Below are 23314 nucleotides of genomic sequence, written 5' to 3' on the forward strand. Positions count from 1 at the left end.
GCACTCCTCTTTTTTTATATGGTGTTGAAGACTTAAACTGGACAGCCAGAAGACTGAAAAAAATTGACTTCTTGACTTGAAGATGACAGAAATCAGCTTGTATTACAGATGAATCATTTCAATAACCCCCCTGGACATATAAACACTTTCCAGACACTGAAACGTTAGGCTACTGGAGACTTTCCAGACACTGACGCCATTTGACCTAATTCCTGCAGATCACTACCCAAACTTCTGAACACCTATAGGCCAGTATACTGCATAGCATCAATGTCCTGTAGCAAGACTGCTGCTTAACTGCTTAACTGAACATGAACCACTAATAAGGCCACTGATGTCAAAATCACTTGGAAATAAAGACGAAGACCCCTAGATTGACGGCAGGTATGAATTTGTGCAAACATGATGTAGGAAAGGCTTGACTTCTAGTGAAAGAAACTATTTTTACACTGTATTGCACAACTGGTGAGTTGTCATGTGTGGGATATCAGGGACATCTCCCCTTATTAAAAGGATAAACAAGAATCACATTTGGCTCTACAAGCGCAAAATAATCACAACATTGATTTAGAATCAACTATCAAGTACACTTGGAACACTTCACACTCAATTTGGGTAAACTGTAAAGAAAACAGTAAAATCATAGGAGGTTTGAATTGTTTACTGATGGTGGATATTCTTGTCTCCCTGGATCAAATTTCAAGGGGGAGCAGCTGAAAACAGGGCTGCAACTCTGTGGCCACCATGGTCCTAAATCCCAAACATTTAGGCGGATGGGCTGTGGACAGGTCCCCACATTTTTAACCAAGTGGGGGAATTCCAATCTGCTAGTGGAGCTTTGCCTCAGCTTCCTGACTTTAAACTTTTTTTATTTTTTATTTGTTTGTCTCAGTGCTGCAGCCATGGCATTTTTAAGTTACCTATTTGTATTACCACATTCTAAGAAAAAGAGTTCATGACCTGAAATGTGCGTAACCATCTTCATTTCGTAAAAGTTTGTCTGCCTCACTTCTGCGTGTTGCGTGGGTAGTCTGTCTTTGTTGGACCTCCCACCTCCGGCGGAGAGCCATGCCCAGATAAATCGCTCCCCCAGACTGGTAACCTGAACACTGGGGCCGCAGACCGGAGAGGAGCGGACTAACAGGGGAGGTAGGAGCGCGGCATTGAAACAAGAGTTGCACTGGAACCGAATTCTCTCCGTCCCTGGAGACAATAAAAAAAAAGTTAAAAAAAAAAAAAAAAAAAACTTGCATAGGGAGCACCTGCAACCACATTCTGCAGTAATCGAGTGGCTCGAATTATACAGTATGTCCGGCAGCACCATAGCCAGGGTGCTTGTTGCGCTCTGTATCGGGAGCGCAGTGAACTGCATGCCCAAAGGGACGCACAGGAATCGGAGACAGGCGCAGCAGCATCAAGTCTCCTCAGTGTCTCAGGGTAAGTTTTTTGTTGTTTTTTTTGCCTCCGAGTTATTAGTCACACGAGCGATTTAATGTAGCAGTGAACGGCTCCCAAACCGCGGTCCAGAGACCACCAGAGGTCACCTGGAAAACCTCTGAGGGTATAAGCTAAATGAGAGAATTTTATCTGAACAGTTAGCGTCGATCATGTTTGACATTTTTAGGTGTTGAGATATGGAAAGCAAACAGGACACATCTTGAGTCCCTGTGGTCTCTCTTGTGTAATGTGAATCAGTCCTTGCAATTAAAACGATTGGGAATCCAATAAATTAGGTAAGGCCTCGTGTAATGGGTTGAAAAACGCCACAAAAATTAAAAAAACTTCTTAATCCCCAACAACTTTTCTAATCTCCCTGATTGTGTGGATGCTACAATGATCAAAGCTTTAGAGAAGGAAAAATAAAACAATAAAAACTCCTGTCTTCCATTTGAAAACTTGAAAAAAATTAAATAAAACAAGTTATAAGAAAGATGTTTGTGGTGTATGAAGTCATGAGATTTGAACAAAGAACATGCCTGGCGGGGGAGAGAGAGAGTAAAAGTGAATATTATCCTCCAGTCTGTGCAGCTGATTTATTACTTAGCCTAGGGGCCCTTTGAAGTCAAGTTAACACATCCACAGTCAGTTTCACAGACATGGGTGAAGTCTTATCCTACAATGAAATGTGTATTCCAAGTCAGGGATTGCTTATTTTGGTATACATTTTTCTTTTACCCATGACACTGACCATTGTGCTTTGAAAATTTGGTTATGGCTAGAGCAATTTCCAGTGGCTGCATTTGTCTTTCCATTTCGAAAAAATGGGCATGGTAAGCAGGTACAGTTTTTGTGGGTGTGTGCGGGTGGAGTGTGTGTTTTTTTTTTTCCTCTCTCTCTCACATTTTCCCTGTACTGTAAGTGTTTTGGAGTAAGAGCAAAAGAAGGGGGGGGGGGGCTTTTTTTATTAAACCTCCTGCTGCCAGAATCTAGCTTATACTAAAGTATCATCAGCTGTATTTTTTCTTTCATCTCCTTCTCTCCTGTCAGATGGTTGTATAGAGAATGGCAACTTCTATGGCATTAATGACCAGTGGGAACGGCCATATTTGGGCAGCACTCTTGTCTGTACCTGCCATGGAGTGGCTGGCATCAAGTGTAAAAGCAAACCTGAAGGTTAGTTTGTTTCTGATGCTTTTAGCAAGTCTTTTGCATCATTTCCCACATCAGTTAGTCTTCAGATCCCTCTTCCTTTAATAAAACACACATGCAGCACAAACCTTTTCCATTTGCTTTTTTTCTGTACCAGAGGAAAGGTGCTATGATAAAATCAACCAGCAGTACTACACTGTGGGAGAAACCTACGAGAGACCCAAGGATGGCATGATCTGGGACTGTACCTGCATCGGATCTGGGAGGGGCAAGATCAGCTGCACCATTGCCAGTAAGTGTGTTTCTGCCATTAACTGTGCTTACCCCAGACCACACACACAATAGCTCATGTGTTCCATGTGTATATCTTGGTCTTGCCAGACTGATGCCAGTAAAGTGGTTAATCTCCATATTCTCTACAGCTGATTAACAGCTGGTGCCAAGCAGCTGTTTGCAGTTAGCCCGGTGGTTGGATAATGGGAGAAGTGTCTGAGTCTGTGTTTCTTTTACTTTGCGTTCTTGTTGTGTAAACAGACATAAGTAGTTGTCACTCTCCCCCCCTCTCTTTCTAACATCATCTTTCTTCCTTTTGTCTACCCAGATCGCTGTCATGAGGGCGGGGCTTCATATAAGATCGGTGACACCTGGAGGAGACCCCATGAAACAGGAGGCTACATGTTGGAGTGTGTCTGTCTGGGTAATGGCAAGGGAGAGTGGACTTGCAAACCTGTCGGTGAGTCATATATTCAGTCACTGACTAACAGATGACTGTATTTACCTGGCAGATTACCGGCTGATTTACTTACTAATTTGACAGAAAATTTAGGATGATGGAATCTCATTATTATGTGTTATTCATTCTCTATGTTTTACACTCTGATAATGAATAAACATTATTTTTAGGGTATATTTTGGGTGATTTGTACACAAGAGTTAAATAGTGAAATAATAAGTTGGTTTTTAATTGATTAAGTAGTTTACGAGTGTGTGTTTCCTGCAGCTGAGCGTTGCTACGACAACTCGGCGGGAACATCCTATGTTGTTGGGGAGACGTGGGAGAAGCCGTACCAGGGGTGGATGGTGGTGGACTGCACCTGTCTGGGAGAGGGAAGTGGACGCATCACATGTACCTCCAGAAGTAAGAAACCCTTTATTTCTTCCTTTGTATCAAATCATCACCTCCCCATTTTTAATACATTTCCCTTTTCTTCATTAATCTTATCTGTCTTTTACAATTTCTTTTCTTGCTACGTTGCTTTCATTCATTTGTGTTCCAGATTACTCTTTTTGTCTATCTTGTGTACGTACACAAATGTAATCCTACTTTTCAAAAACAGACAGGGAAAACCGGGTCACTGAGAGCTACAAAAGTGGAACATTTAATTTACTGCTGCTAAATGCTGCTGTTTTTGAACAAGTCACATGTGTCCACACACATACAGCTTAATCCTTATCAAATGTCACACAAAGCTCCACTTTGTGTTTAGCTTTACTGGCAGGACTAAACACAAAGTGCAGCTTGTGATTGTGATTTGTGCTTCCAATTAGAACTGTTCCTTGCAGCTTCAATGATATTGGCTGATGCAACAGACGATAATGAATCTTACCCCCCTGTTGGCTTGTTGTTGCATGCACGACTTCGGGGTGGTCATCAAAAAATTGCTATCAGGCATGTGTTATCATGCAAGTTATCAACAGTGTCACCAAAGCACAAACATGGAAACAGCTGGTGGCCAGGAGGAATCATTCCCCACAGGACCACTGCTGACTTTTACATCCCTCTGAAGACTTCTATCAAAAAAGCCACAGCGCTGTCTCCACGTCTGTATGTCTTTCTAATTAATTCCAGTAATTCTCGCCTCTCCTAGATCGCTGTAATGACCAGGATACACTGTCCTCCTACCGTATCGGAGATACCTGGACCAAGACAGATGCCCGTGGCCACCTGCTCCAGTGTCTGTGCACAGGAAATGGCCGAGGGGAGTGGAAGTGTGAGCGACATGCCTCACTTCACACCACTGGCCTAGGTGAGAACTGATAACATCCCTGTCTCTTTTTTTCCTCTCTCGCACTCTGTGTGGAGAGAAGAACGTACACCAGAGACAGATGCTGTGAGGAGGGGATGATAAGAAGTGCCAAGTGTCCAAGTGTTGAAGTGAGAACGACGTGTCTTGTAACTCGTGATCATGACCTCATGAAAAAGAGAGACAGAAATGTCATGAGGGAACAGAGGAATGTAGAGGCAGGAATGAAGCATAGGAAAGTTAATGGGAAAAATGTGTTTGAAGTGACTTGAAGCGATTAAGGGATGTGAGATAGAAACATATGCTCATCACGTCTCAGGGAGAGTAAAAAACTTAAACTGAAAGCATCTTTTTTTGTATTTTATTGTGTGTGGTATACAGTACAAGTCACCAATTGGTGATTTTAGCTGACTTTTACCAACCTGTCTTAATAGCTAATTCCAATGTTTAAAAGTTAGGTAGGTTTTTTGTTAGTTGTAGGTAACTAACTTTTCAGGTACATGTCATAATGTCATAATAGCCGTAATTAGCTTTTTTGTTGCAGCAGTTTGAATTACTTCCTCTCAGATCACCTTTATTAAATGGAACCGACTGTGTTTGAGTCATCACTTAAAATGTTTTAATACACTCAACAAGTTAATCTTTATATGGTTTTGATATTGTTGCTATATCTGACTTAACTCCCATGTTACGTTTTAGGCACTGGCTCTCGTGTGATCACTAACATCCAGCCTGCGGTCTACCAGCCGGCCACTGTGCCTGAGACTCCACAGGAGGGGCCCTGTCGGACAGATACAGGACTGACGTACTTCGTCGGCCAGCGCTGGATTAAGAACCAGGGAACCAAGCAGATGATCTGTACCTGTCTTGGTAATGGAATCAGCTGTGAACAGTGGGGTAAGAGGTGTTCTTTTGCCTTTAAATATTCAGTGAAAGTAATTATGGGCACAGTCACCTACAACAATGAACATCATTTTAACTGAAATGCAACAAATTACCTATGGAGTTGTATGATTAGGCTGAAATAACAATAAACATACAACTCAGCGGGTGGATGCAACAGTTTCAAGTGATGAGCTCCTGCTGTCATATGCTGTCACATGATTAGTGATATTAACATATTTGTGTGTTTTCCTGTCTTCATCCAGATGGACCGGCTCCAGTATACGGTGGCAACTCTGGAGGTCTGCCCTGCGTGTTCCCTTTTGTCTACAAGGGAAAGACCTACCACTCCTGTACCTCTGATGGACGCAATGACGGACAGCTATGGTGTTCCACCTCCTCTGACTTTGAGACAGACCAGAAATATTCCTTCTGCACAGAGATGAATGGTGAGCAGATATATTTAATATTACTAAAGGCAGGAAATCTGTAGGAATTTTTGAAGTAACATTGTTAGTTAACAAGTAATGAACAATTGTTTTTATCTAAAATCCGTGATTTGGAAGGGAGCCAGGAAATTAACGCAGCTGTAATCCCAGCTAATCCGTGTTACCTCTGTGAAGTGAACGTTCAGGCATACTGTATGTAACATTATCATCAGACTGTGTTTTTTTTGCTATTCAGAAAGACAGACAATGGCATTTTTCTGAATATTATTCAGCAAAGTATATAATTAATGTGATATCAGTGTGTAAGCTAAATTAGTCAAAATCTCTATTATAAGCTAGCTAAGTTTACTGACTAGTCTGACTGACCAGTTTAAAGCAAAACCCTGGCAGTGCATCAACAAACAGCTACATCATGTCTGAAGTTTGTGATCGTGCTTGGTTTAAACCTCTCTTGTTTAATACTATGCACATAGAGCATAAATACAGGAGCTGTAATGAGGATTGGATATTGATAAGTCAAAGTGATAGCAAGATTTTTTCTTTCCACAGCGATTGTGGTAACAAGAGGTGGTAATTCTAATGGTGCTCTGTGCCAGTTCCCCTACCTCTACAATGGCCGAAACTACACCGACTGCACTGCAGATGGGCGTAGAGATGGCATGAAATGGTGTGGCACCACAACAGACTATGATGCAGAACAACATTTTGGGTTCTGTCCCATGGCTGGTAAGTAAGTGTGTGTGTGTGTGTGTGTGTGTGTGTGTGTGTGTGTGTGTGTGTGTGTGTGTGTGTGTGTGTGTGTGTGTGTGTGTATTTTGTTTGTGTGTGTGAGATGGAAAGAGAGGGATGGAGGGGGAGAGAGAGACTCCAGACGTTGGGGCTGGAGGTGTTGGTGTAATGTTGTATGTTACTGAACACAATTTTAGGCCACACTACTGAAAATGTTCTTCAAACTTCAAATTTATATATTTACAAAGGAACTTTTAATTCTCTTTTTTGGGCACATCAGTTTCAAAATATTTGTTTGCAAGCCAGTAAACTTTCTTGACAATGAGACACCTGAGGTCATACAACAATCAAATGTCACCATTGTTGAAGTGTTTCATTTTCCAATTTTTAGTGTTCACAAAATGGTACATTTTCATAGGTTAAAAATGACAATTTAACATGGATATATGGCCAAAAATATAGGGAAAACATGCCTTTAAATGCATGGGCATTACTGTTGACATGGTCTTACAGGCCTGGCAAACTGACCAACTGCAGATCAGCCCAACAGTTTGCTAGCCATAGGGTTAACTAATGTGATTAGCCCAGCTAACTGCAATGTCTCTCCCGGTCTTAAGTAAAATGTATCTCTGCCCTGTCTGATCAAGGCGTTAATATGGCCTTTGTACTCTTTGTATTCTTTCCTTCGACAATGGAAAATATTTGATCGGCAATTTTATTTAATTTGCATAAAAGCTATTGTCAGAGTGATGTAAAAAAGGAAAGGAGCTGATGGCACAGACACAATCTCATTTACAGTTCTTACACCTTTATTTTTAGCATAGCCAAATTCACACTGAAGTCATTGTTGCCTTCTAAGAAATTTGTTGTTGTGCTGTATAGGTGTTAATTAGGTCTCCATGGGTAACAAAAGAGCCTGAAGTCAGTGAAACACTAGGGGGTCATTGACACAGCACTCATGTCTGTGAAGGAGTAATGAAATGGTAATGATGATACCAACATGCTGTAAAAAGAGTATAAACCATGAAAATCTATAGGACTTCTTTAGATATTGAAGCTTATTCATGTTGATGTCTAAATATGCCTAATAGTCTAATTTAGAAACCAAATAATTATGTTCTGCTATTTACAGTAAGTCAGAGTTCATAGTAAATCCTAAAGCCACTAAATACAAACACAGCTGAGTGGTCACAACAAATATGAGTCTTTGTCACTGCTTTGAATAGCCCCTTTTAATCAGAGATCCCGCTATATCGCCGTTAAGAAGACCTCTCATTATGACAGTGTTGCTTGTTTACACTGAACCAAACAAAGCCGGTATATTGCTGTCTCCATGTGTGCTTTTACATAGCATGCTGGCACTCCGGACACACAGCAGCCATGCTGGCTCTCCCTTTTGCACGGGAACCGATCCGGCTCTGTGACTTAAAGGTGGAACAACAACACCCCCCCCCATTTTGTGTTGGTACATTTTTATACAGAACAGTGAGGCCGAATAAAGGTGCAAGATTCCTGCCTTGAACAAACTATGTAAAAGGGGTTAATGTCTTCCATGGGGGATCCAAGCTCGCAAAGGTCTTGAAACATAATTCCAGAGGAACACTCGGGTTTATCCAGGCAGTGCGTCAGTTTAGTTAATGGATGGTGTGTACACAATCACAGTGCAGTTTGATGTTGCCACACTATGAAACAATATCCATAAATAGAAGGAAGGGTTGCTCTGATGTAAAACGAAAAACGACAGAATAGTGTTCTTGGCAGCAGGCTGAAAAATGTCGATGGTACACAGTGAAAACATCTACAGGACTTATCGAGATAAAGTAGTCTTTGAATTCTAGGAAAAAAGGGAGGACTGAATTTATTATCTTATAAGACCATATCTTTTGAAGATTTTTTGCATTGTGACAAGACAGATAGGCAATCCTTTTAAGAGGTGCAAATATTTTGCACCTGTTTATCTCTGCTCCGAGGTCAGGGGACCCTGGTGTGTACAAAATTTGACACATGCAAATGTAGAGGGCATATAGAATAATAATCTTTGTGCTTTTTTTATTCACAAACTAAGCTTTAAGGTCATTTTTCTTCAGTCTTGGGATACAGATTTTAGCCACCATCCTGTCGTTAAAAACTTTTTGTCAAGATTTAACATGGACAAAAACAGCGTTCTTGCCCTTTACCCTGTCTGAGCAAGATGTCTGTGGTGAACTCAGTCCAGCAATCAAAGCAACAGGTTGTCTTTGATTTAATTGACTTTGCATGGGTTGTCAAAACAAACATTGCAGTTGAGATGTTAATGGGGAAGTTTAAATCTGGTGTCTTCCATGTGCTGTTGGGATGGTTGGGCAATGATCTCCGGCTTTAAGCCAACACCCAGGGTACTCCTCCATTATGCAAACTGAACCATTTACATGATTAGATCCCCTATTTTCTCTCTACCTCAAACACTCAAAAACCATAATCATTTGTATATCAGAATCCCTCTTCAACACTAGGAGTGGGGTACATGTTTTGCACTGAGAAAACCTTTTCTAAAATTCAACCCTATGTGTTAGCATCAGATCTTTTGGTTTCTCCCCTTCATCTTAGTTAGAGTCTCCCAACATACTATCAGGCAGTTAGAAAACAGTTTTGCCTGGGTTTAGTTTCCTTAGCTACCATAATTGTTGGACGCAAGTTTTAAATGGTTACTTTCAGAGTCATTAAACCAGTGGGTAAATTACCCTTAGAAAGTGTTGGTTCTAAAGAAATTAATGTATATTGATTGTGGGTTCTTAAAACAAAGTTGTTTTTAAACCAAATATATTCAGGTCCAAGATTCACCTTTTTAACTGGAACAGATTAAAACAAGTCTGAAAATTTTCCATGTCCAGAGAACAGAATGATTTCAAATGTTTGAAAAGGACCAGTATGCCCACCAGCTATAGACAGAGTAGCCTCCAATTAATTTAATCACAATTGGTAAAGACCATTGAACACAAGCCATACATGACACAAGAGAAGCACTGTGTCAAATCACAGGGATTACATGTAGCTCAGCAGCCGTCACTCAGATCATTCAAATTTCTAAAGTAGGTATAACCCCGGACTTCGCAACTGCATATCTCAAACCATTTCCAAGGAACCCGACTTTCCTACACAATGTCTAAACATTAGCAGCTACTGTATTTCTGCCCCAGATACAGCCTTGGTGCAAAGTCACCAAACCAAGTCTTTACTTCCAGGAACTAGATATCTGGCTCTGCTCTGGATTCTTCCTGGCATAGAAAATCCCTGGCTGGGCTCCAAGACAGCAGATCTGCCATCTATCTCCTTCTCCAACTCCCTTCCCTTTATGGGATGTTAAACAGATTTGTTCATGGGCATACATGCATATCAGTTTCCCTGCTTTTCCGCCTGCTCTACTGCTACATGACTAAGGCAATGTCAGTCCTTTAATCTGAATCTGATTCATTTCATTTTTGCTAACATTTTAAACTCGAGGACTGTAAGCTCTGCTTCAGCACTCACAGATGAAGTTAAAATCAGCACATTGTTAGTATTATTATTTTTCAAACTAGAGGTCCAGTGACAATAGATGGAGTCCTGCATATAGAAGTTGTAGAACCACATTCTTTTCCTCACACACTAACACAAGGGCAGGTCTCTGCTTGTCCCATCCACCTTTGCAAACGGACTATCTTTACCGATAAAAACTACCCACTCTTTTATAACGGGAGAACATATGGTGACCACACACATTCATTCATACACACAAGGACACTTAACAGCTGTTTCTGACTTTTAATCAAATCTTCATTCCTATGGACACAGGTGTTCCGTGATGGTTGTGTCCTCTGCAGCCCTGTGTACTAATTATAGGGTATTGATCAGTAATCTTCAAGGGCAGTCAGTCATTATGATGTGTTTATTTGTGTTTAATTTGACGCCGGTATGCACTGCTTGTGTTGCCAATGAGGTGATATGTTCAGATGTGTTGGATGCAAGCCCATGCATCTGATTATTTTGAATGGGGTATTTTGGTTTGTGTTTTCCACTAAAGTTGTGCATTAGTTTGTTCCAGTTTTCACCAAAAGTCCAAACTTTTCTGGAAAATGTATCTAGTATTTCAGGTGCATTAATAACAGAAAAAAGAGTGAAAGACTAAATCAGTGGCCTGGCCTATTACTGTGTGCTTTTCTAACTGGTTTTTGTTTTGGGTGTTCTAGCCCATGAAGAGGTGTGTACGACAAATGAAGGGGTGATGTACCGCGTGGGAGACCAGTGGGACAAACGGCACGATGTTCTAGGTCACATGATGCGGTGTACCTGTGTTGGCAATGGCCGAGGAGAATGGAGCTGCGTTGCTTACTCCCAGCTCAAAGGTGTGTATCTGTGTGTACGTAACAGCGAGAGACAAAATAGGTTACCCAGAAGAAGAATAAGTGACTGAGTCAGCTGTCGTGGCAGTGTTTCTGTCCATGTGTGTAGCGTAATAATTACAGAGTAATATTAAAATTCTCTGAGTGAAGAGGTGAAAGGTCATGTGTCATATAATCACTCACCCGCCAAAAGGTCAAAAGTGAGCCTGCACACCTGCACTTTATGGGGCTTCAGTTGCACCTGCAACGCACGCATTCAGACACACACACACAAAAACATACACACACACACACAGTGTTCAGAGGAGCAGATGAGCAAAAGCAGTTAGGTATTTAGAAAAGAAGTTTCTTTTTTCATATGCTCTGCCATGTCTTTGCATGTCTTGCTATATCTGTGTTTGTGTGTCTGTTGCAGACCAGTGTATTGTTGATGGTCTGACCTACGAGGTGAACCAGACCTTCACCAAACAACATGAAGAGGGATACATGATGAACTGCACTTGCTTTGGACAGGGGCGTGGCCGCTGGAAGTGTGACGCTATTGGTGGGTTTTCCACATCACAGGTTTAAATCCTAAGGGCAGCAAAGCATTAATTTGATTTAATGGTCTAAACTGTACTCCTAAACCTTTCAGTGGTCTAAACTCTTAATCCTAAACTTCTACCTTTTTTTTCTATCTACTTGGCCCTTACTTTATGTATAGAAGGTTATGGAATGGAAATTCCTCTCTGTAAGCTGCACAATTGCTAATTGGACTGAAATTTCTGTGTTTGTTTTACTTCCGCACATATAAGAATGATACTTTAAGGGAACAGCATTTCTGCCAGCTCCCCGTTGCATTACCTGGTTTCATGTGACTCTGCCCTCAGACCAGTGTCAGGAGCCAGAGACGAGAGCTTTCTATCAGATTGGAGAGTCTTGGGATAAAGTCATCCATGGAATCATGTACAAGTGCTATTGCTATGGCAATGGCGTTGGAGAGCTTAGCTGCGAGCCTCAGCAGTCATACCCTGGTAAGATTTTAAATTTACATTCAGAGTGGGAATACTGTAAGACAGATCAGTCTTTCTACCCGTCTGTCACAGTCTTGAGTTTGTTCCTCTTTTTCCTGCATGCCACCCTTTTTCAGCAAATCTTTTCCCGTCCTGGTCTTGTGACTGTGACACTCGATCCTGTTTCAGTCCCTGGTAATATTGTATTATGCTTACTGCTGTTTGACTGTTAGGTAGTCATTCAATTTTAGTGATAGTAAGCTGTTGAAAGATTTGCGTCTTTGTAAAGCCAGGTAGATGACTGGTGTTTTACATGATAAAAAAATGATTAGATGTTCATAGTAGCTGTGAAATAGACATTCAGATCTCAGCAAGAATGTGTTCACAACTACTGATACTACTGATGGTAAAATGAGTTAACTTTACAAATTGTGCGTCATTCTTGCAGTGAAAAATGTTTGCTTAAGTCACCTCAAAAATGAGGCCCTTAACTTTGATGTGGAACAGACAGAGATGGGAGGGGGTGTGATTTCCTCTGTTACAAATACACCCCCCACTCTGAGCCTTTGTTCTTGCCAGCATGTGGTACACCCCCTGTGCTGTTGCCACAGCTGTACAAAACACAATAGTGCATGTGTGTGTGTACCTCTCCCCAACACACACACCTACTACCTTTTAACACTCATTGAGCAACAGTTTTCAGTTTTTTGGATTTTAGCATCACTTTAAATTTAACCTAAGCCTTAAAGTTTAAGGCTTTAGCCCTATCATTCAGAACAGGGCCATGTTTCATGCACAACATGATGTAGCCATGATGATTAATTTACCCCCTTCCTAATGCACTTGAAACCAAGCTTGGCTAGATCGCATCACTAAGCACCAACAACATTCCCTCCTGATACGTCTGTGTTCCTTTGTTGTTCCTCTGTTGTTTACTTGTCAGCATTCTTCCGACATTGTCATTACAACTGACCATGTTGTGCTACTCACTGTGAAATTTGTTCAAATTTTCAGGCTTTTCTCTCAATGGACTTTTCCATTGGTTCGGGGTAGATACCCCTATTAAGATTTTGCTTTCCTTGGTCTCTTGTGTTGTATTGTGTTCTAATGGCATCCCTGACTAAAATAGCACGTAATGTTGTTCCCATTCCTTTTCCCCTTCCCATTTCCCCTAATTCATGGTAAAAATACTGATGTGAATGTATGATGTGTGTTTGCGGTATACATTTGCTATTTTGAGGAATTCAACATACCCCACAGCATACAAAAATATGTCAGTAAAGCTAGAAGAGAGGCTGTGATGTGATGGAACATTTTAACTGTTACTTGTTTGCTCTGTGTCTGAAGCAGGTTGACAATACAAAATGATACAAAATGTAGGGCATTGTTCTGCTGTAAGTGGCCATAATGGCAACCAGCTGTGAACTTGCCGTGTGTGTGTGTGTGTGTGTGTGTGTGTGTGTGTGAGTGTGTTTGTGTGTGCCTAGGCACACAAAATACAGCATACTAAGATTTAAGGGCAGCAAGGAGCAGATCCAGACTCAAAGTCAGTTGGCTTACAGGGTAAAACACCATAAAAGGTAAAAATGGCAACCCAAAGTAAAGGATTTTTTTTAAAGCTTTTCACAAGTCTCACATTTAGCACTACATTGATAAGATCTCCTAAAAAAATGTTTACTTTTCTGCCTCCACTCGTCTGCGGTGTAATTTAATCTTTTGTGGCATTTCTAATTGTTTGGATGACTCTCAATATTACTTCCCTTTACTGTGGTCCTTATCACCGTCTTGCCATGCATCTGCCTGTATCAAGAATGAATGTTGTGTCTATGTTTGCAAAGTCAAAGGGGATGTGTGCATGCATGTGTGTGCTTGTAAGTTACGCAGATGTGTATATGTGCATATAATGCTGGGAGAATGTGTGTGTGTGTGTGTGTGTGTACATGCATCCACTGCAAGCTTGCATCCGTTTCCATACACGTCCCACATCTGATTCTATGTAGCCCTTACCCTTGCCTGTGGCCTGTGGGTCTGTAATAGACAGTAATTGGTCCCAGATTGTTTTTGAGGTTCGTGTATCTGCTAGCAACTTCTGGTTAACCGAGCCACTTGCTCAGAAACTTTGATTACAGGTCTGCTATTTGGAAAATTGGTCAGAAAACCTCAGTTCTTTATGGAAGCTACCAGTTTCTATCAGCACAGCTTATGTCCAGATTCTGCTCGCCACATGACTTCTGTTTGCATTACAGATGATTTGTGATACAATTGTGAGCTAGTGCTGATATCATTTTTCATCACCATTGTATCTACTAACCTGCTAAGACGTATTTGTTCAAATTGTATGCTCTGTGTACTGTCTGGTAAATTGATACACTTTTGCCTGGACCCTGCCACTTTTTGCAATACAGAACCCAAGCCTGTATTAGTGCTGTCAGATGCAGTATGACAAATTACACATGCTTGAGCTCCCATCAGCTACAAAACTCACCACTGGTTTTCCAAGAAATCCTCTAACAGACATGCCCAAATGTTAAGGACAGCTGTTAAATGTTGTTTGGCAGTCTATAGCGAGGCCTTGAGGGGCTTAATTAAGCATCAAAACCTGCATTTCTAGGAACGAAAAGAGTTAATCCAGCACAATAAATCCCATGATTTTCTGTTATATTGGTTTTCTCACACTTTTATTGCTGTCAACAATTCTTGTTTCGACATTCTTCTTCCTCTCTGTTGTTTGTTGGCTCTAACTTCGTCATATTTTTTGCGTGATGCTCCTGCAAGTTTTTTATCAAACCTATCCATGTTTATTGCATGAGGCCATATAAATATTTCCATGGTGTTTCTCGGTTTATTTGACAATATGTCATACAGTATTATTCGATCCAGCATTTTTACCGTTGTCTGTCAGAGTCCAATGATGAAACTACATTTCTTTATGATAAGACTGCTAAAACTGTTTTGATAATGAACTCTATTGAGTTCCATGTTTGCAGTGCTATCAAAAGTAGAGGAATCCTAACAGAGGTTAGAGACATGAGTTTAAAGGAAAGAGAATTGAGAACATTATATGAGGAGCTTAAAGAAAACTTAGTTTATAATTTAATTTTAACTGTGCAATCAGCCTACTATATTCATACATACTACTTGTAAAGTGACCACTAAATGCTGCTCTACTAAACACAAACTATTAATTCAGCAAAATAATACTTCCAAGAGAACAGGGAAGGTTAGAAAACATGGTGAAATAGAGAGAGGTTATAGAGTAGAAAAAGTAGAGCTGTTGAGATCTGTGCTGGAATCTCACAGGGACATGCTATTTTTTCCTGACTCTTTCTATGTTCTGTTCAGGCAAATACTGGTGCACATTCATGATACTCACCCACTGTTAAGTCAGGTTAAAGTAAAAGTACAGGTTTTTGAAATTTCTCAGATTGTAGGACAGCAAGTGATTTGCCATTATATTAAAATTTGTATGTTTGCGCTTATCACAGTTATAATTTAAAATAAGATATTGTTAAAAGCACTGATAATGCATCATTCTTTCAGTCCATCCTTAATATCGCACCATTATCATGTCAAACTGGTCTGTTTACCCCTCTGTCTGTGTTATCCCTCTTTCCCAGGTGGTCACCGTCCTGTTCAGGTGATCATAACAGAATCTGGAAACCAACCCAACTCCCACCCCATTCAGTGGAACGCCCCAGCATCAGCTCACATCACCCAGTACATCCTCAAATGGAGAGTGGTGAGTTTTCTGATCGAGCATCACAGTTAACAAAGACATGACTTCTCTTCTTACCCATCTCTCCCTAAGACTTGACTTGATTATCTGACATTCAACTTCTGGTTCTACGTGCTAAGCCTCAAAACCTACTTACATCTGCTTTTCCAAAACCTATCATCACATTTCACAGAAAAACACCAACAGCCCATGGAGGGAGGTGATGATCCCTGGTCATCTTAACTCATACACCATCTCTGGTCTGAAGCCGGGCATCACCTACGAGGGTCAGCTGATTAGCATTCTGCGGTTTGGACGCCGAGAGGTCACGCGCTTTGACTTCACCACTACTTACGGATCATGTGAGTTGATGAAGTTGACAGATCTCAGTGTTGGTTGAGCTGCAACACACTGTTTGTCTGACAGTGTTAAACTGTCTCCAGTTTATCTTGGCTACTTTTTCCATGTAAGCCTTTTAGGCGGGGATTTCTTTCCACTGGATGTTACTGCATAATGTTTGTCTAATCCTATCCACTCTCGCCTGTTTACAAAATGTGGAAGATGATATTGAAGACAAGGGTCTGGGAAAGGGCTTGCAACATCATCAAATCCTAATATTTTCTGCCCTTTTTTATTTGTTCTGTTTGGTTCTTTAAATTTCATCTTTACTTAACCAGGAAGTCCTCATTGAGTTTTAAAATCTCCTTCGCCAGAGTGTTCTAGTCAGTGTTGCCAGTGCTGATCTCAGAGGCAGCAAGTAGCCAACTCCCTTATTTTCCATCTCTGTTTCTCCTGTAGTGGCTACATCCCAAGGCGAGACCACCCAGCTTCCGCCTGTGGTTGACATCTCAGAGTCGGTGACCGAAATTACCTCCAGCAGCTTTGTTGTCTCCTGGGTTTCCGCCTCCGACACGGTTTCTGGTTTCAGAGTAGAATATGAGCTCAGTGAGCAGGGGCAGAGCACTGGACAACCTGTGGTGCTAGGTAACTGCAGATACATACATACTGTATACATGAATACATTTGCATAGTTACAGTCCGGTTTTATATTACAGTTACATCAAAAATGATTTGCATTGTAATTTGGACTGATTTCTAAAGAATGGGAATTTTACTAAGACAGCCCTTTGTCAGAGATTTTGCCTTTATTTAGCTGCTGATGTATGATACATACAATTTTTTTTTTCTGTCAGAACTTCCCCGTACAGCTACTTCAGTGAACATTAATGAGCTTCTGCCTGGGAGGAAGTACACTGTCAACGTCTATGAGGTTACAGATAGTGGAGAGGACAACCTCATTCTTACTACTTCACAAACCACTGGTGAGTAGAAGCATGCACACACTTTTCTCTTATTTCATACTCCCATCTAAAAAAAATGACTGCTGCTAGACTGAAATATAGTTTTGCATCTGCAAGCAATCTAATAAACATGTGCCAAGGACTACAAACGATCCAGTAAGAAAAAAGCAGTGGTTACAATTTTCCCTCTAATACTTACACCTCATTTGTTCCATAGCACCTGATGCTCCCACTGAGCATGAAGTGGAGGAGGTGGAAGAAACTTCCATTGTGATCAGCTGGGAAAAACCACTAGCTCCTATCACTGGTATGTTATGACAAAATTGTCAGTCACAGCCAAAACCTTACCTTAATTTGCCCATTCATTTGCCCTCTACAATGAATTGTATGGCCTCTTCGTCCATGCAGGCTATCGTGTTGTTTACACACCATCAGTGGAAGGTGAAAGCACGGAGCTGACTCTCCCTGACACAGCAACGTCTGTGACCCTGAGTGACCTTCGACCTGGGAAGCTGTACAACATCAGTATCTATGCCGTGGAGGACAGCCTGGAGAGTGAGCCTATCTTTGTACAGGTCAACACTCCTGGAGATCCACTGCCAGGTAAATGACTGTGATGTGTGCAACAAAGGGGACCTAATCTGCATTTGAAATAGTTAAACTCTGCAAGCCTGAATCTTTACGGTTATGGTTGCTTTTTCTGTGTGTGTGTTTGTGATTGTGTGAGAAAGAGCGAGAAAGAAAGAGATTGTTGAGCAAAGTCTTTAGACCGAGTTTAGGGGATTTCTGGAGGAGAAATCTTTTTATATTTAGGTCTTTCTTCTTCTTTTAAATCCACACTTGCTTCCATATCTGTATACCTACTAATGTGTGAGTGCTATTGGCTAATATTTACCAAAATAACTGTCTTGGTGAGAAGAATAAATACAGAATAAAATACATCACTTAGGAGAGAAAGGATTAATAAGCTATGGGAACCCTTTCTCTTTTTTTCTCTTAGCACCAGTTGGTGTGCAGCGACCAAAAATCTGCCCATTTGGTGATTTTGATCTTTAAATGTAATCTTTACATCCTGTGCCCCCATGCTCTACTGTATGCACATATGAATTTTACTTACTGCTCTTGTCATAAGTGCAACCTCCAAAGTCGATCTGCAAGTCATCTTGTGGCCTATTTAGTGATTTATGTAGAAGTTTCAACTCTCTTTTCAAATGGAAAGTGAAGTCATTGAGTTCACAGCTGTTGTGCTCTTATTCTGTTCAACTGGAGTTATGTAAAACTTCTCAGTCTGCCAGGTCGAACATGCTGTTGGGTCAGTCAAGCAGATGCTGGAGAAGTATGTGTGTGTGTGTGTGTGTGTGTGTGTGTGTGTGTGTGTGTGTGTGTGTGTGTGTGTGTGTGCACGTGTGTGTGTGCGCGTGTGCACAGTCTATGACATTGAATAAAGATACATAACCTAGTTGAGAGTTTGTGCTGCCAATCTAGGCTCCTGTTAACATACAAGTTGTCTGAGCTGCAATCGCCACTTGGTTGGGTGCTAAGTGCTCACCCCAGCCACTGTCATATGACAGTTATCATGTAATTTATACTGTTATAATTTATACTGTTAAACTCAGAGAAGCTTTAAGCCTATAGATCAGCTGCATCAGATTGGATTTTATAGGTCAGCAGCGAACAGGTTCAAAATTCAAATGATCTAAACTCTTGAGTACAGCGGTGACTTGTAAAATTAGACCGATGTGAAATGCCCAAGGAAGCACTGTCACGACGTTCGGGTTCATGGCTCTTCCCAAAGGACAGCAATGGCTAAACCCAGAGCAAAGCACAGTGTTGTAGTTCAATTACTTTGAACTTTTCACTTAAGTGAATCTAGGTTTGGAATCACGAAAGGCTAATTGGTCCACACATCTCCATGTAATAGTCTTGACCTTTCTCTCTTTGCACTCTGTCCAACATATCTTTACTGCTCTTTACTATTAAAGATGTTTGTTTGCGTCTTGCCATCCTGTCTGTCCAGAATATGAAGCAGCGTAATGATTTAGAAATTCTGTCATACACCTGATATGATTATGTATATAGAAACCAGAGTTTGCTTTGATGATATGCAACATAAAAGCAAATACATTCAATGACATATAAAAGAGTTATTTTATATCATGTTTTTTTTTTAGTTTTTTTTTTTTAAATCATGTTTTGGGTCAATATGGCCCAATGAGTTCTCCATTTTATTGTCAGCTTAAAATGGTAAGAGGCATCAACTTTTCTTTTACGTAGTAAGGGACATAAATGTAGCAATAAATTTGAACTTAGGCTGGTCCGTAGAGTATCCAAACATTATGCTCTCATTTAAACTTTCATTTTGTGTTGTGGTAAGTTATGGGCCCTTCTCTCAGGAATGACATGTTTCTCCAAACAAACACCAACTTTATTTCTAACAGCTGCAAGAAATTTATTCTGGCTATTCAGTGAGAGACCAGTCATCATTAACAGTTGGGATTTACACACATGCATTATGGCTAGCCATGCACACTCAATGAGCAAAGTTCTTTGGAACTAATGGTTTGGACACACTATATGTTGATAAATACATGAATGCTTTTGCTTCTCAGTTCTGCCAATGTGAAGTGTAGGACGGTTGTGCCATGATTTTCCAATATCATGAGAATAATCTAAATGGAAGTTAAAGAATGAAAATTTTAATGCAGTTTTTTTTTTCCCTGTCCACAGATGAAGTGGCTTCTCCTACAGACCTGCAGTTCTTTGAGGTGTCAGATAAAAAAATTGTTTTTACCTGGTCTGGCCCAGGCAGCGACGTCTCAGGTTACCGCGTCACCGTCGTCCCCGTTGATGAGTCTGGTTCTCCCCAAAGGGAGATGACTGTGCCTGTCAGTCAGAACTCGAAGATTGAAGTGACACACTTACAGCCTGGAACACTGTACCGATTCAACGTCTACACCATTCACAATGGAGAGGAAAGTTTACCACTTATTGGGGAGCAAACTACCAGTGAGTATGACAGATGCTCACAAGCCAGGAAATGAGAATACATGTTGAAATTAGCATCTGTGTGGAAGGCTGGAAAACAATCTAGAAACGTATGGTGTGCTTTGGAAAAAGGTTGTCTGTAACATAATATATGTGATTTTTTTAAAATGTGTTTTTAAAAAATCAAACTTCGATATCTAACAGTGTTTACTGATGTCTCTCTTTGTAGAGCCTGATGCTCCCACAGATATCCATTTTACCAACGTGACTGAAGATAGTGCTGTGATAATGTGGTATGCCCCCCGTGCCAAAATCACTGGCTACCGTCTAATCATGACCGTTGAGGGCTCTAATCCCAAGCAGCTCCGCCTGCCTGCTCGCCTTTCTCAGTACACCCTCCTCAACCTGAAACCTGACACAGAGTACACCGTCACGCTACATGCAGAGCAAGACAATACACTGAGTGAAGGAGAGACTGCAGTCTTTACCACTAGTGAGTGTCTGATGGATATATACAAATGAGTATAAAGCACTGTGGTCACTTTTTATAAGCTCAAAAGGCATTTGTGTTTTGGAACTTGGTCCAGATTTATGGTTGGAATGATACCATATTTGTTTGACAAATATAGAAACAGTTGAGTGAAAAGATAGGAGCAATCTTCTGAATATGCCTGCACTAGTAGGTAAATGTGTACACTGGGTGATTTTACACCAAAGCTGATCTCTTTGTGTTTTATAGACCTGCCAATGGGTAACGCTCCTCACTTCAGCACTGATGTGACTGACACCTCCATTATAATATCCTGGACTCCAGTTCACCACATTGGATACAAGGTACATTCACTGATAATACAAAACTTATAAAGTTTTTTTTTTGTTAATATCCTACGACCCACTTCTTCATAAATCTGACCATGTTTTCTATTCTTTCTCTTATTATCAACAATTGCATTGTGTCATTGTCTTTATATGCCAATTATCTCCCTCTATTTGCTGTCCAAAGCACATTCCAGTTATCCTTGGTTCAGTGTAGGACCTTTTGGAGTTAACCAACAGGGGAACTACGGACCTCAAGCATGAATGGGACTGGTCAAAATATGTCACACCAGAGATGAGAATGCTCTGCTGGCTTCCATGTTCTTGGGAAAACATTGATCTCTGACCCTTACCTCCTGTATCCCCAATCCATGTCTCTCACTCCTCTTGTCTCTCTGACTTTATGTTCTGTGTGTTTCTCAGTTGACAGTACGTCCCAGTCAGGGCGGAGAAGCCCCCAGAGACGTGACCTCTGACTCAGGAAGTATCTACATTTCTGGTCTGACACCCGGTGTGGAGTACACTTACAGCGTCCAGCCAGTCATAAACGGCCATGAGCAGGGAACCCCAATCACACGCCGTGTTGTCACACGTAAATATAAACCAATAAATTTAGACACTGTCACCTTTTATTCTTGTCTTGGGCTCATATTGCCTCCTGTTTATGCTGTTCCTCCACTGTCGCTTTTTAAATTAGTGTTTTACTTCTGTTCCTCTCCTCCTCCTCTGACTCATTTTTTCTCCTCTTCCTCTCCAGCTCTGTCTCCTCCTACTGATCTCAACCTGGAGTCTAACCCCACAAACGGAGAGCTCACTGTGCAATGGAATGGAGCCAGTACACCAGGTACACACACACCTGCATACCAAAATGTGCATAAAAACAAATGATTACATCAGACTCAGCATATTACAAATAATCAGACTAACAGCTAAATGGCTCTCTTATGTCACTTGCTCCAATGCTCTCCCCCTCAAGACATCACTGGCTATAGAGTGACATGCACTCCTACCAAAGGACAGCAAGGAAACAGTCTGGAGGAGTTTGTGGAGGCAGGGCAGAACTCATGCACCTTGGAGAACCTCAGTCCTGGAGTGGAGTACAACATCAGCGTTGTTACTGTTAAGGATGATATGGAGAGCACCCCTATATCAACAATCATTACACCAGGTGAGTTTAAGGGAGAAATCAAAGAGTTTTAAATGGGTTTTTCAACATCAGAGAAGAATTGACCCCTGTGTTTGCAACTATTTATACAATTTTGTTTGGGAAATTTATATGTGAACAGGTAAGAGCAAACTGTCATTTACGAAAGCAACATCTTTCAACAGATAATAGCTCTGTTAACATTGCTGCTCTAACTTATCACCAGCAGCTGGTGGACTATGCGAAACAGTACTAGGACTATTTAGCAGCACTAGTGCTTTATTTCTTTGGTATATATTACACATTTTCAATGGAGAAACTTCATTGAACAACAGCTAAATTCTCACTAGATGGTAATATATACCAAGAAAAGCATCCCCTGCCATTAGCTCTTCCATTGGTGTGATATATTGAATATCTCAACTCACTGGAAGGGGACAGTTTTCGTTGCTCGTCTTAACCACTGCTTCTACATGTCTGTCTGTCTTTTTTTCTGTTGGTTTCCTCTTTCTGGCACATGCCTCCAACCCCTTCCTTTTCCTTCCGCCTCTCCCTTTGGTTTGGTGTTTCTGCTGTCTTCTCTCTTTCTTTCCTCTCCCCACAAATCCTCTCTCCACCTACCCAGAAGTCCCACAGCTGACGGACCTTAGCTTCGAGGATGTGAGCGACACCACTATCAGTCTCCGCTGGTCACCGCTCAACACCACAGCCATCACCGGTTACAAGATCACGGTGGTGGCAGCCGGCGAGAGCGTGCCCATCTTTGAAGACATGGTGAACCCGATGACTGGTCATTATACTGTGTATGGACTGGAACCTGGTATCGACTATGACATTAGTGTGATCACTGTGACGGAGAATGGCGAGAGTGAACCCACCACGCTCACTCAACACACCTGTAAGATCCATGTTTCCACTGAAAAAAAAAAAGATTTAATCTGCGGTTAATTTTAATCGCGTGCACGCGTGCGTGCGTGCGTGTGTGTGTGTGCGCGCATCATCTGGTTTTAGTTGAGGGGATTTATCATACTGAGACTCATTTTGCCCCCCAATGCAATAACAAAAACAATACATGTAATTTTATAAACAGTACATGTATTGTTTTTGTTAAAGAGCAGCTAAGATATGAATAACAAAACCAGAATGTCCAAAGTGTTTATTTTTTAGGTTGTGTGATTTGTGTTGTCTGTGAGGGATTCATAAATCACACTGTGGCTGTTGTGATTATATAATGTAATACGGTTCTTGTTAGCCCTAAGACGTGGCTCTTTAAAGCAAACCTTTTAAGTAGCTGATGTAATTGCTCTGCATGCTACGTTGTCAGTTTAAT

The 23314-nt window shown here is 41.1% G+C and overlaps 1 protein-coding gene across 1 annotated transcript in view; it reads left to right on the top strand.

Moving 5' to 3' along the window:
* The first annotated feature begins 1115 nt into the window (after positions 1–1115).
* The window catches only part of fn1a (fibronectin 1a), a 34102-nt gene continuing 11903 nt past the window's right edge, over positions 1116–23314 (top strand). Inside the window, exons 1-25 of the mRNA XM_040149051.1 lie at positions 1116–1437; positions 2488–2613; positions 2747–2881; positions 3191–3322; positions 3590–3727; positions 4458–4616; positions 5313–5510; positions 5762–5944; positions 6494–6670; positions 10879–11034; positions 11447–11575; positions 11901–12044; positions 15641–15762; positions 15932–16100; positions 16537–16722; positions 16932–17060; positions 17257–17346; positions 17448–17642; positions 19767–20045; positions 20254–20517; positions 20764–20858; positions 21264–21432; positions 21598–21684; positions 21817–22008; positions 22610–22882. Of these exons, the coding sequence (XP_040004985.1) occupies positions 1308–1437; positions 2488–2613; positions 2747–2881; positions 3191–3322; positions 3590–3727; positions 4458–4616; positions 5313–5510; positions 5762–5944; positions 6494–6670; positions 10879–11034; positions 11447–11575; positions 11901–12044; positions 15641–15762; positions 15932–16100; positions 16537–16722; positions 16932–17060; positions 17257–17346; positions 17448–17642; positions 19767–20045; positions 20254–20517; positions 20764–20858; positions 21264–21432; positions 21598–21684; positions 21817–22008; positions 22610–22882 (4057 nt within the window). The 5' untranslated portion in view covers positions 1116–1307. The remainder of the gene's footprint in view (positions 1438–2487; positions 2614–2746; positions 2882–3190; positions 3323–3589; positions 3728–4457; positions 4617–5312; positions 5511–5761; positions 5945–6493; positions 6671–10878; positions 11035–11446; positions 11576–11900; positions 12045–15640; positions 15763–15931; positions 16101–16536; positions 16723–16931; positions 17061–17256; positions 17347–17447; positions 17643–19766; positions 20046–20253; positions 20518–20763; positions 20859–21263; positions 21433–21597; positions 21685–21816; positions 22009–22609; positions 22883–23314) is intronic.

Source organism: Xiphias gladius, chromosome 16 (genome assembly GCF_016859285.1).
Source record: "Xiphias gladius isolate SHS-SW01 ecotype Sanya breed wild chromosome 16, ASM1685928v1, whole genome shotgun sequence".
Classification (NCBI taxonomy): Eukaryota; Metazoa; Chordata; class Actinopteri; order Istiophoriformes; family Xiphiidae; genus Xiphias; species Xiphias gladius.